Below are 14,140 nucleotides of genomic sequence, written 5' to 3'. Positions count from 1 at the left end.
AATGTATTAAAGTAAAGTACCGATGAATGTTGTGCAAATGCAAACACGTCCAAAGGAAATATGATTTCATTACTCAGTTTATTCAACTTTACAATAATTTTAAATATCTGTCATGACGATATGTATTTTTCAATTATATTATAATTACCTTATAAATAGCTATATTATAAGAAGCATTGTTGAGGTGACGTTATCACTAAACAGATGACCGATTTTATTAGTTTGAAAAGATATTTCCAACATTTTATCGTTATCGGAATAATATATCAATGCAATAACCTGTTAAGTACATATACTAAATTCATCAACAATCCAATAATAACAAGGACATGTTCTAGTAACAGAAAGAGAGGATATAACGGAGCCCTCAGCGACAAGCTAAAGTGTGTCGATCCAGTAAAAAAGAAGGTAGGCACCTAATAAATTTTACTTTTTTTTGCTATAATTATATTTTTTTCGTTATTTCAGGAATCTCAGAACGGCGGTCTGGACCGCCTGGGCTACTGCCGGCCCGACGGCCCGCTGGCTGTGCGTGAGCTACTGAGGGGGCGCGGTCCCCTCGACCCCCACCTGCCCCCGCTGGGTCCACCACCCCCCGCCCCCCCCGGTCTGCCTGGCCTTCCTGACCCCCGCTTGCTGCATCAGCTGCAACTCGAGGCCGAGTTCCGCAAGTTGGCCGAGCACCGCCAGCAGGCCCTGCACGGCTTCAGATCCTACCTCGGATACCCCCCCGACCTGGAAGCCTTCAAATACTTCAGAGACCACAAGTACGAACAAGAAAAGCTCCAAGAACAAAAATACCACGAAAGAAACCTGAAACACCATGAAAAGAGGAAAACTTCTTCCCATATTGAATCCATCGTCAAACAAAGTTCACCCAGCAGAAGACAACAAGATGCGTCTCCCGTGCACCTTACAACCTCACAAGCTCCGCGAACGCCAGTTTCGTCTGACGCTTTAATGCCGCAAAGACATTTCAATAACTCCAAAGCTTCCATGACCATTCCATCTCAACATCCGCACTCGTTAAGTATGACCGGTTCTCCATTGAATCGCCTGCAAAATATGCAGCCTTTCGATTTTAGAAAGATGGGCTCCAGTCTTAGCCCTTTCATCCATTCTCATCCACAACAGATGAGTCCTGACATGCAACAAAGTCACTTCCAAAGAAAGAGGCGCACATCTGATGCATCATCCGATAGTGGCAACAATTTAATGAATCTCAGCTTGGGAAATCCCATGCTTCACCTACCTCCTCCTGTCCCGATACCTCCATCTTCAGTAGCCATGTCTTTGAGTAACTCCTTCAATCATCATTCTGCTGTTATGGCGGCAGCTGCAGCAGGAAATTCTCTGGCAGCCGCTAGTTTGGCAGCCTCGTTTCCGGGCTTAATTACTTCTACTGGACACAAATCGCCGTCGGCCACAACATCTGACTTTATGAGCATCACTGGAAGCAGTGATCTTGGATCTGAAGATGGACCATCTGAAGATGATGACAACGCTTTGAATTTGAGCAAAGATGCGGTACCAAAAGCACCTCGTATCAGCAGATCTACCATGGCTTCCAAACCTATGACTCCAACAAAAAGACATTGGGGTTCTTCTCAACTACCTCTTAACCTTGGTACTCATTTCATTAATCCTGCTACAGGAAAAAAAAGAGTTCAGTGCAATGTGTGTTTAAAAACATTCTGTGATAAAGGAGCGCTGAAGATACACTTTTCAGCCGTCCACCTTCGGGAAATGCATAAGTGTACCGTTGAAGGTTGCAGTATGATGTTTAGTTCCAGAAGATCGCGTAACCGACACAGTGCTAATCCAAACCCTAAACTTCATTCTCCTCACTTAAGGCGGAAAATATCTCCTCATGATGGCCGGAGTTCGCAGTCACATTCAGTACTCATACCTCCGCATGCTACAGGTCTAGGAATGCCAAATTCCGGTTCCCTTGGCTCAATGAATCCATTTGGAGCCTTCCCGCTACTAACCCCACCCCCAGAAATGAGAAACCATCATCCAGGAATACCTCAATCCATCGATTTTAAGCATAGCCTTGATTTGAGTTTCCAGCAAAGGTACGAGCGAGCTCGTCTCCTTCAAAGTCAAGCGCATGAAGAAACCTTAGCTTTAACCTCATCGGGTACAGAGTACGACCATGGTGATGATGATGGAGATGATGAAGATGGTGGAATAGTGGTTGTAGCAGGAGACGATGATGATGATGATATTGATCCAATTGACCCAGTAGACCACGCTGAGGATGAAACGATAGGTACTCCACAAATAGAAATTGTACAAAATGGTGTACCTGATGAACCTGAAGACTTCAGTATGCCTGAAAAGCAAAATATTTCCAACTGTGATGTTAAGGACGAGAGAGCAAATAATATTATCACATCTGACAATTTTATTCCTACACGCGAATCTCAAAATACAAAGGAGGAAATTTATCCATTAGTGACCAGTAAAAGAAAGAGAAAAAATCAAAACCCAATTAGATGCGCAATACCTACACCGCATGTTTCTGATCACATGTCCGACAATGATAGTTGTGACGAAATCAAAATACCTCTGGCACTCGAACGTGATGAAAAGGTGTTAGATTTAAAACGGGTAAAAGTAGAATCGCCTAGTCTTAAAGAACTTCCCACCGAAAAAATAGTTCCCGAAAACGAGAAATCTTATAAAATTCCTATTAAATCTGAACCTCCGGAGCATGTAAACAAAATTGACGATGAATACCAAGATACCGTCCAAAATTTATCTTTTACAAAACCAATATATCAAAATCAAGATTTAAACGCAAATAATGAAATTTCGGAACCTATTAAGGCTGAAATTTATCGCGAAGCTTTTCCCATAATCAAACATGAAACTGAATCGGAAGTAGAAAATATGTCCATTTCTAAATCGTCTCCCGAAAATCACGTGGATGAAGACATGGTGGATTCCGAAAGTGCATTAAGAAAACTGGAAAGTTTGTCACAGGGTGATTTTGGTGATTTGAATTGCAAATCCGGTCAGAAACAAACAGGAATCCTGAACAATTTTCCAAATATGGGTTATAGTATAAGTAATGTTTCTCCTAGTCCCATCAGATCTCGTTCCTCATCCCTGGATAGTTTGAGCGATGGTAACTCCGATGATAGCCAAAATGAGATATATGGTCATTTTGATAATGGAGTTTTCATTAGTACAATGGATGTCCCTATTGATAAAGATAATCCGAGAAAATGCACCGCGTGTGGCAAAATATTTCAGAATCATTTCGGTGTAAAAACACACTACCAGAATGTTCATTTAAAACTAATGCACAAGTGTAATGTGGATGGTTGCAATGCGGCGTTTCCATCAAAAAGAAGCCGAGATAGACATAGCGCCAATCTCAACTTGCACAGAAAGCTTTTATCAACGTCTTCATCAGACAAACCTCCGTTGTTCATGGACAAATATCCACTCGCATCGCTTCTCGCTAATCCACAGCTACATTCAGAGTTCTTAGCGCGGCTTTATGGCGAAGGGCAGAGATTACCTTTTCCGGAAGGTTTTGGTAGCGACTTTAATCCCTTGGATGCTCTGAAAAATTTGCCACCTAAACCAGAAGACTTAAATAATACCAGTCTCCATGGATTTGATAAAATGAAGCCTCATCCGTTATCAAGCCTGACGGAGCAAATGATCAATGGTCGTGACCTCCCTCCACCTGCAGCACACTTTATGCTTCCTCACTTTGGGATGATACCCGGATTCCCCGGACTTCCCTTTGGACTAATACCTCCTGATCTAAATGGAACATTCAAAAAAGCATACGCTGGTTCCGAATCTCCCCATTCCAACCCATCACCAAAATCCTTATCTCACGGACAAGTAGAGAATTGCCTACAATCCTCTCAAAGTCATTCTCCAATAATTTACTGCATTGAAGATGAAGCCCCCAACCCTGATCAAGATGGGAAGTTTCCTTGTAGGAATTGCCCATTGAGACTAAAAGATCTGGGCTCTCTGAAAGATCATTGTGAAACAAGTCACCGATCTGAACTATACCGTTGTAAGGTAGACGGATGTCCGAAAGCCTTCTTGTCAAGGACGAAGAGAAACGCTCACATTGAAAATCAGTCTGCTCACGCGCACATCCTACGCCAGCAACGTAACTCCGACAATAGTCATTCGTGATAAACTTTATTAATAATACTCATGTCCTTTTTTAACAATGAAAATAAGTGTTAATGTAATAATCGATATAATATATCTAAGCGAGTAAAAGATAATTTAAAGGCTGGTATAGTTTAAATGATAATGAGAAGACGATATTTTATGTAAATTTTTCCATTTTCATTTCATGCAGCAAAGGTTAATTATATTATCTTCGATGTAAATATTACTTTCTATGCAGCTTTAGGATATTGTACTCGTAAATGGTATTTGTAATTATTATATCCACGTACCTAGTAAATGTATCTTTATTGTAAAAAAACTACGTTAAAGCCAGTACCTATATCTTAAAATACTCATTATTACTAACACTGCTTACTCAATAAAAATATAAATCAATGTATTCATGTAAAATTTCGTTAAAAACGAATATTGAAAGCCAGTGACTAAAATAGATTTAAAGATATTAAATCTATTAGTGGTATGTGTACATAAAGTATATGTTCATATTAGATATATTGCCAGGAGAAGATAATAACATTATAACTTCCTTTAAGTAAGATAAGTGCAATACACCAAATATCATTTTGGGATATCTCTTTATAATAATTAGTTGTATAAAACCTTTTATATAAATCGACTTGCCAACTGCACACAATTACGTCAGTATTTAGATAATTTAATACTTAAATAATATGGTAGAGTTACGTTAGATAAACTAGAATGATGACTTGTTCAGTGTTCATGTTCATAGACAATATTGTAAAAGACGAAATACGTAAAAGCAACCCAATAGAAACCTAATCTAATTAGATGTACTTACAATTGCAAGTACATAGTTACTTAAATAAATTAAGTATCAATGTTTACGAAGATAAATTACTAGGAATGAAATTCATGTAAAAATTCTGTTTTTATTTTATTCAGCACATCTTTGAATTTTTTAAATTTTTAACTAAAAGCTATATATACGTCTTCGTAAAACTCTGAATTGTAAATGTCAATGATGACTTTTTCTTAAATCCAAAGAATCATCTTTCATATAAGTCATTTTCATGCAAAATAAGTAGCTGAAATTTTTATTTTAAGTATTCGCATTTATCACAACCGAGCTTAGTTTTTTCTACAAAACCAAATATGTTATTGAAAAAAATATATTAGGCAGTAAAGGTGATCTAACGACTGTTATTCTTTTTTTAAATCCACCAAACACAAATATTCAATTGAAGAAGATAATAGTTATAAATCTAAACGAAACATGGAATAAATAGTACAAGACACAGAAAAACTTAACGGTCAACGGTTAGCTAGGAATCGAACCCAGGATCTCTTTTGTCTTACCGGGACAGGCGTCTTAACCAACTTGACCATTGTGACCTATTCTGTAATCGTCATATTTGTCGATCTCATATTTCAAATTCAGAACTAGATAGTGTCTCGGATAAACATATCCGATATTTATTTGTATGGGATAGCTTTACTTTAATAAACAGGTCCCAATGGTCAAGTTATCAGATTACTTTTTATTTTTCTATGTCTTGTCCTGTTTCATGTTTCGTTTAGATTTATTAGTATTATCATCTTCTTTAATGATATATCACATAGATGGGCTAAAATGTCATTAACAAATATATTTCAGGTTAAAAAATGTTCGAACTGCGCAAAATTATTTTATCAATTCTAAATCTTAGTTTCACAGGAAAGGGTGAATTAGGTTCATCTGGTAACGAATTTCAATGTGGCAATTTTATGCCTAGATTTACAGCATTTTCTGTGGAGTTAATCAAAGGAGGAATTAACGATTGAAAGTACAGTTTTGTGTGCAATTTATTCTCAACTTCTACAGTAACGAAACACTGACTGTACAAATAATTTTACTAACCGGTATCAAGACATTCTTAATTTGCCTGTAAACAAAATACAACACGTGGTACACCTTACTTAACATCTGGTACCGGGATATCCTATACCAGATTTTGGCTGTAAGCATTATATCAAAATATTTATCTGCATGTACCTACCTACTCGCCGGTTAGTCAGAATGACTTTTTGTGTAAAATTTGTCTTAAAAAATTATAATTAACTGGAAGTTGTGATAGTGATAACTGATAACCATTTATCGTATCGTTAACTTCAAATTTACTATCAATGTATTTATTGTAAATATATAAACAATGTTAAGAAGATTCATTAAAACATTATGAAATCATATTTTACATATTTTATTTCTTATCGCCAAATAACCTACATTGAAAACAACACGGAGAAAACATACTGATATAAAATATTGCTAATTTATTAAAAATCTGGTCAAATTAATCGCATTCCGGTTAAAAATGGGACAGCAGGCCTTTAAGGAAGGAATGAATTGACAGGTTTCCGAACAAACTTATTCTGAATGTACTGATAGTTTGTTAGGAAATGGCGTGCCTTCACGTTTTTAACAGGATTTTAATATTTCAGCCATCTTCATTTATCTCTGTTCATTAAACATTTTAGGTGAAGTAAGTAACAACCAATAATCAAGGAGGTTAAATAATAATAGAAGACAAGTAGGTTAAATAATAATAGAAGACAAGGAGGTTAAATAATAATAGAAGACAAGGAGGTTAAATAATAATAGAAGACAAGTAGGTATAAAAATGTTTTTTCAATGCTGCGTGTGCAGCGCTGTGGTTAAATTTAATGTGTTCGTTTTAAATGTCTTCGGTTTGATACAGTCCAGGTTTAATGCAAGGGGGAAGACATGGCACTTTCAAGTAATTCAAATATTGAAGTCTGGTCACATCGGGAGGCGGAATACCAGAGAAGTTTTTAGGTAAGTAGGTACTCGTACTACCTAGAATAGATATAAGTAACTGTATTGTGTCAATTCCTCGGTACTATTCCATACCCTTTGCCTGCCCCTGAAGTGAAATTACGTGATGGTTAGAATGTTTATAAGTTAATCAGAACTGAGTATCTATTGACATTAAGTTTCCGTGTGGCCAAGGTAAATCTAACCACATTGCCACGCGTTCTTTGTTTTTAATAATATAAATATTGTATATTGTGTCAAGAAACTTTTCACTTATTTGTAAACGAGTTTTATACGAGGATTTAATAAAAATTTCCTTGGACCATAAATTAACATAGACCTGACTAAAAAAAGTCTAATTGTCACTCATTCTCAAACTCCTGTAGGTATAGGTGCCTTATTTGTTACGCAAAACGGTATGTTTAATGATTTCTTCTCGATGAACTGAGTAGATACGGTAATCTAAATAAAATGAACAGGTTTAGTTTTAGCGTGTAGTAAGCTTCTTTATAACTGTTATTTAATTTTGTGCTAAATGTGTATTTGATCCATTTTTATCAAAATACGAGACCTGATGTTAGTGTTCTTTGTTTATAAACACTTGTTATAAATCATATTCAGTAGATACAGCAACGTGTTTTTAATTCACGTAATCATGATTCAAAGTGAAAAAATGAAACCTACAATAATGATGGCGCGTTGGTATTCCCAGGCGAACAGAACAGTTAAATGGACAAATATTAATGCCTTCTGGTAACTTCTTATAATATGGTCTAAAGGTACCGTTCAAAACTCCTCACGACTAAGATATTATTTTTAATTTGCAAAAGAAACATAAGTCGTCCGCACCAATACGTTCATTGTTACAAATCTTCGTAAAGGTGAGAATCGTGTACCCGAAGTGTTGCGAGTTAAGATGTTTCTGAAATGAAACAAAATCTTCATTTGTCGAGGTGGACGGTTGACATTGATTGATTTGGAAACACTTTGATTTGTTGAAACGGATTCACGTCCATGTGTATTGTTTATAATGTGTTTGTTGGTTATAGAAGTTAAAAATAAAAATAAAATGGCCGCCAGTCCGATTATTGCACGGTTCATTTAAATTTTTGTTTTTATCCATCGGTATGTAATTATGCTATTTATATTCTGTGGTGGATTAATGTAAACAAATAATAATTAACGTCACAAGTACACGAACAGTAGATATACTAGGCAACATAACATAATATTGTAAGACTGAAAGTGGCAAAAGAGGCATTGGCCACGAGGATGTACAAATATACAATCTCCTTCCAGATAACCTTTAAACGGAGAGTAGGTATACCTAAATGTATTTAAAAAAAAAACTTTTTAATCTTAAGTTGTCAGAAAACAATTAGAAAACTATTTGTATGTAGGTATTTATTTAAGTTAAGAAAGTGAAATGTAAATTTCTTTTAACTTAATAAATAAATAAAATGTTAAAAGTGCATTTGAATAAGAAAAATGTACGCAGATTTGTCTTACTTTAAGAATTAACGTATCAATAAAATGCATTAATTTAATGTACAAAAATAAGTATTTCACACATTGGCAGCAGGTAGGTATCCTAATAACTAAATAATTAATATTTAATCATTGAAGACAATATTAGTAATTCTCAAACGAATATTTGCAACAGAAAAATCAGAGAAAGATACAGTCGCATCTAAAGTAAGAAAGTAAAGTTTTTTTTGTGTATATCAGTCCAGTTGGGCAGGGTTGTGAGTCGGGTTAAACAAAAATGAGTCAAAGAAGCGGCACATTTTCATGAAGCCAACATCAAATGTAAATGGATATTCCGCTCATGTACGCACGGAGAAAACTTATTTACTTAAAATATTTTAATTTATTAAAAATATGCTCAAATTATTCGTTTTTATGTTTAAAACGGGACTGGAGGCCTAAACCGAATGAATTGACAAATTTCATAAAAAAAATATCAGTAAAGCAAATAGTTAGGATGCAGGTGAATTCTCAAATTATTAAGAACGAACAGGTTATGAGGAAGTCAGAACACGTGTTCATAAAACTTATAATATTTTCGCATCTGGTCCATTATATCTATTCGGACAAGACAACCTGCGTGAACACGTGTTCAGATATATTCTGAATGACTAATATTTTATTGGTAAATTGTAAAGCAATCTCTTTTTAACAGTATTTTGATTAAAAAAGCCATACTCATTTTTGTATGTCCGTAGTTTCAAGCACTTGCACCGGTGCACCGGGGATCTTATTAGAGCAGGCTCCATTAAAATACCTATACAATAGACTCAGCATGCCCACATTGTGTTCGTGCATTGGAGATGGTCTGTTAACAATGGATTGTCAATCAGACGGACCGCCCTCTTTTGCACAGAATCAAGTAGGTTTATCATATCCAGCCAAACAATACATGATAAACCTACCACACCTGAGGTGGATCCCAAATTGAATTTTTGAGCGTACTTGAGGGCGTATTTGGGTTTAGTAGCTGGTTGAAGAATCTTTTAGCCCTGCACCCAGTTTCTTGGAAGCCAGATTTGGTGTGATGTACTTACTCCAAGCATTTCAATGGAATCTTTATTGAGAAGGGTGCTTCGATCGAATTGCACGAGACAGTTATTGATCTCCCTCTCAGCCGAAATCAGACACGCTTGGGTTTTTGAAACGTTGAAACTGACCAAGTTGGCCTTACTCCAGGTATAAACTTTCTCGAGGTGGTGGTCAACTTTTTGTCTCAAAACTTCACTAGTTGTTCGGACATCATAACGGGAAGGGGGCTTGTCAAACAGATAACCCCCGTGAACGGTGCTGCCATCATCGTAGCAATCAATTGATTCAACGAAGTCGTTGATGTGCAACAAAAACAGCGTTTTCACAGCACAGATCCTTTTGTGGCACCGATTTGGTGCGGAGAGGAAGAAGAGAGAAGCGCCCGACGTCAGACCCTATCAAAGGCTTTGGAAATATCCAACCCATTTATTATTATTTATTTTTTTATAATATTGATTACATTTTATGATTTTGACTGTCCAACTAGGAAGGATTCCCGTTTCAGGACAGCCAAATTTACAGGTTTCAAGTTATCCTAGACGAATACAGGATTTAAAAGGATACATAAAGATACATAGAGGCGTTCGTGATTTTAAATTACATTTTTAGTATCATTTCGGAATCAGTCCTGCCTAGATCCAACAACCATTTTGTCACTCTTGGACCGAATAATGACAATTCACACAGTTTCAGCTGAGAGGAGATTTTATTATATATTTTAGGACCGAGATATGAGAATATTTTTGATAAGAATAAGATGTTGTAATTACCTATCTAGGCATGTGAGCAACTTGTTATTAACCATCAATTGATTTTTACGTTTCAAATTTTCGTTTGAAAATCGCTTAGGTATATTGTCTTCAATGATTAAATATTTAAAAAAAAATCACATTTAAAAAAAATTAATTGATTTTAACAGGTTGTCAAATTTGAATCCAGCTATTAGTGAGTGTCGCCTTAAATTGGCCAATTGATTTCACGTACCAGAGCGACGTTCCGGTTTTTCCAGGTTGAATTCAAATACTTGAAAACTGTTTTTTTTTAATTCATCACGTCGTACGTAAAGTAAATAAATCCCTCGTTAATCGGGAATGCATGATTTCTTAGTTTCTGAATCATATTCAATTACCCCAGATAATTATACAATGTACTTAACTGCAAATCTTTGACGATCGAGTCGTGCTGCAAATTTATGAAAGTTAAGATTTAGACTTTTTGTGATTTAAGTTAAGTTAATTAATGGTATTGGCCTCCGCTGTAGCGTAACGATGAACCATTTTGATTTGTGGAAGCAGAACTGGTAAAACTTATCTTTCTTTATTTAGAATAATAATTATTAGGTACTTACGCATTACAAAAGTCATAGAAATTTTAAAGGTAAGTACTTCAGCATTTATGCCAATTATCAGTGAAACGGTGTGCCGGGAATTAAAAATTAAAATTATACCCAACTACACAGGAATATGAATAGTTGTGTGCTCTAGTTTAGAATTAATAAACCAGATTAAATGAAGAGGTACAAATAGATATAATAATGACAGTAAAAGGCATCCGTAAATGTGTGGATAATAGGATTCGCTCACCGGAGCACCGTTCCGGATCCCTCTAATCTTAATCGAGAACTAGCCTCATAATACAAAGCGCCCTTAGCCTGATATTTCACAGAGATCTCGTATTTTTACTTACTCAAATTGCATAGATTCTAGAAAGCTAACTGTCTTTCAAAATCTTACAAAATCATAGGTACATCTACCATCTGTCACTAGACAAAACAAAATAAAAAAGCGACAAGATAAACGGAGAAAAATTATGAACATTTAATATCACTTTTCTTCCATCTTTTAACTAAGCACCCAAAGCATAACGAATGCGGTTAGATATAATTTGTACGTGTCATTTAGCCTGTAGTACCGCTGTCATCGCGTCTGTCTGTTACGAGACTCGTCAGTCGTCACTGCCCCGGAGGAGTCACGACACGAGGCAAGTGGCCTAATGTATTAACTTATATATATCATTTACCCCGAATATTAAGATAATGCTGTCCAACAGCCTCTCAATCTGGGAGGTTGCATGTTTTAAAGTAGGTAGAATGAAGAAAAAATTCACCCAAGTAAAATTACACTAGATACAAAAATAAAAATAAAAGTTTATAATTCTTTGGTCACATCATGAGGAGTGGCATTTTCAATATCACCCAACTGATAATCAAGGATAAGATTAATGAATGTATTCGAAGAAGCCGCACGTACCAATTAAAAATTCTGGGTTGGATTGAGGAAATCTGTGGAAATTACTATAACTGGTACTGGCGCAGTTCCGCTGATTGTGTTAGCTATTTCCCAATAAAATGAGACATAGATCAGGCAAAAACATGAAAATTAACACATTTATATAGATAATATTACATATTTTTAGAAATTATTGTTATACTTTGGCTAAATTTATATACCTGCGTACTCCAATAATTATTCTAGCGTAGGTACAAGTCACCAGTAGTTGTTGCCACTTGTTTCTTATATGTGCTTTCTTTTTGAAGATGACTGAAAATATTCTTGAACAAGCTCTACCTAAATGCATTTTTATAATAATCCATAATGAACGTACGTGATCACTGGAAAAGTGTTGCTGTAGACTGTAGGTATGTATTGTAGTACCTATACGAATATCATTGAAACACAGTTTGAGAGCTAGGGTCCGATAGTTTGGCCTTTGTTCAGCCTGATCACACAGAATGCGTCAAAAGGTGAGATTCAATTTGTAGATAATGGTTCTCAAACACAATTCGATACACCTCTCTCCCGATCCGCTATCCGCCATCTATCCTCTAGCTGTGGGCTCGGGCAAGTGGGTGCTCGAGAGATTAATAGCGGGTGGCCGATATTAATCTGCTGCAATTAGCGGCCACGGAGATACACACACTCACAAAAAGATATAAATTTGGGTTTTTATTATGAAGAAAAAATATACATTGAAGACGTAGCGAGGAAGTCTACGTGAATGGCATGAATGTAGTTCCGCAGAGTTGTTCTAGGCTGCAGTCAATATGGTAGGGTGAACATTGCCCTGATATTAGCTAACCTCCCTCTGTGTATCGCCGGATAATTGATTTAGCGTTTTCCATGCTAGACCGAAATGCTTGCACTTTCCACTTTGCCGAAATCTGAATCGGGAACCGCAAAAATGCATAGTAGGTTTACAAAAACAAGTTATCATCCGAAGTGGTACTGCATGTATTCATTATTTATTTTGTGGCACTTCATTTTATTTTCAAGATTTTTTTTGTATATTCAATAATATTATATTTAGTAATATTATAATATATGGCTAAATGCCACTGTGGTTTCCACCGAAATATTTAATAATTTAAAATATTTAAGGCCCTGCAAACCTAAACGAATTTATATTTTTTTAAACGATCACCGCCAATAGCTTCATTTTTACTAGAATAAGTTTAATAATTTTTTTATACAAAGTTGTCCCTTAGCGATAGTTCGTAATACTGAGGTTTGTTTGTTGATTTATACAGAGTTGTCCCTTAACGATAATTTCTAATACTGACGTTTGTTAATATTTTTGCTTTGACTGTTTTTTTTAATGTAATAAAAATTGAATTTCATAAAATTGTACTTGAGAGTTACATTTTAATTAAATATATTATTAGTATAAAATGAATTGCGTAATTCATTAAATCCACCCGGCGCGTTGTGAAAAAAGACTACGAAAGCCTCTTTTACACGTTTTCAGAAATTTGGTTTTCAAGTGGATATTACTCTAAAAGTTAATTCCTGCGATTAAAAAACTCCAGGTGGTATTTAAGGATTGGCATTGATTCAACGACAGATAATATTTATCCAAAATTCACATAAAAAAATGTTTTCGTTGGAAAAAATATCAATCGTGAAGTAAAATATACTTGGAGCTAGCATTTTGGAGAGACCGTTTATGTGGTATTCTTCCAGGATATAGAACGGTAGAACGTCACATAATCTGTATTGAAACTTAAAAAAACTTAACGCCAAAGCATGCCATTCCATATCATGGTACTGGCAATTGGAGACCGAAAGTTTGCAAACAAAACTTTACTTTTTATAATTTAACTTTTTAAAATATTTATTTGGAGTAAAAATCTTAATAGTAAACGTTTTAATAATAGTAACATAATATTTAAAAAATATATTGTATATAGGTAATATATTAATATTGATATAATAATAAATATATGGGGACTATATTGCTACTGAGGGCGTGAAAGCCCGTTTTACATAAACGGGCTTTCACGCTCTCAGTAGCAAAAAGTTACCGTCCAGATTGCACATGTTTGACTTTTGGAGCTGTAATATATTAGAAAATTAATAATTATTTTTACTCTTATTTGAAATGTGATTTCTTTTGTTCAGTGTGTATTTCTAAGTACCTCGACGAGTAAAACTTTTTCCATTTTTTTAAAATGCGTTACTAACTAACTGACCAGATTTACTAAAGATGTTCGTTCCAAAGGTAGATTTCTGATTGCCCCTCTAATTTATCAACAAAAAATTATAGTTACCTTAAAAAGAAAATTGAAGACATTTTTTTTGAAAGGTGTGGATCCTGAGGCAAATGTTTTATAAATATCTAATTTCAGCTTCA

At 35.3% G+C, this 14,140-nt stretch overlaps 1 protein-coding gene across 1 annotated transcript in view; it reads left to right on the top strand.

Annotated features, from left to right (window-relative positions):
- Positions 1-6,195, top strand: part of LOC149425675 (zinc finger protein basonuclin-2-like) — a 33,248-nt gene extending 27,053 nt beyond the window's left edge. Inside the window, exon 2 of the mRNA XM_089645981.1 lies at positions 469-6,195. Coding sequence (XP_089502107.1) covers positions 469-4,176 — 3,708 coding nt within the window. The 3' untranslated portion in view covers positions 4,177-6,195. The remainder of the gene's footprint in view (positions 1-468) is intronic.
- The last annotated feature ends 7,945 nt before the right edge of the window (positions 6,196-14,140 follow it).

Source organism: Hesperophylax consimilis, chromosome 2 (genome assembly GCF_061612785.1).
Source record: "Hesperophylax consimilis isolate HC1 chromosome 2, BYU_Hcon_1.0, whole genome shotgun sequence".
Taxonomy (NCBI): Eukaryota; Metazoa; Arthropoda; class Insecta; order Trichoptera; family Limnephilidae; genus Hesperophylax; species Hesperophylax consimilis.
This window is presented reverse-complemented; position numbering and strand designations above follow the sequence as displayed.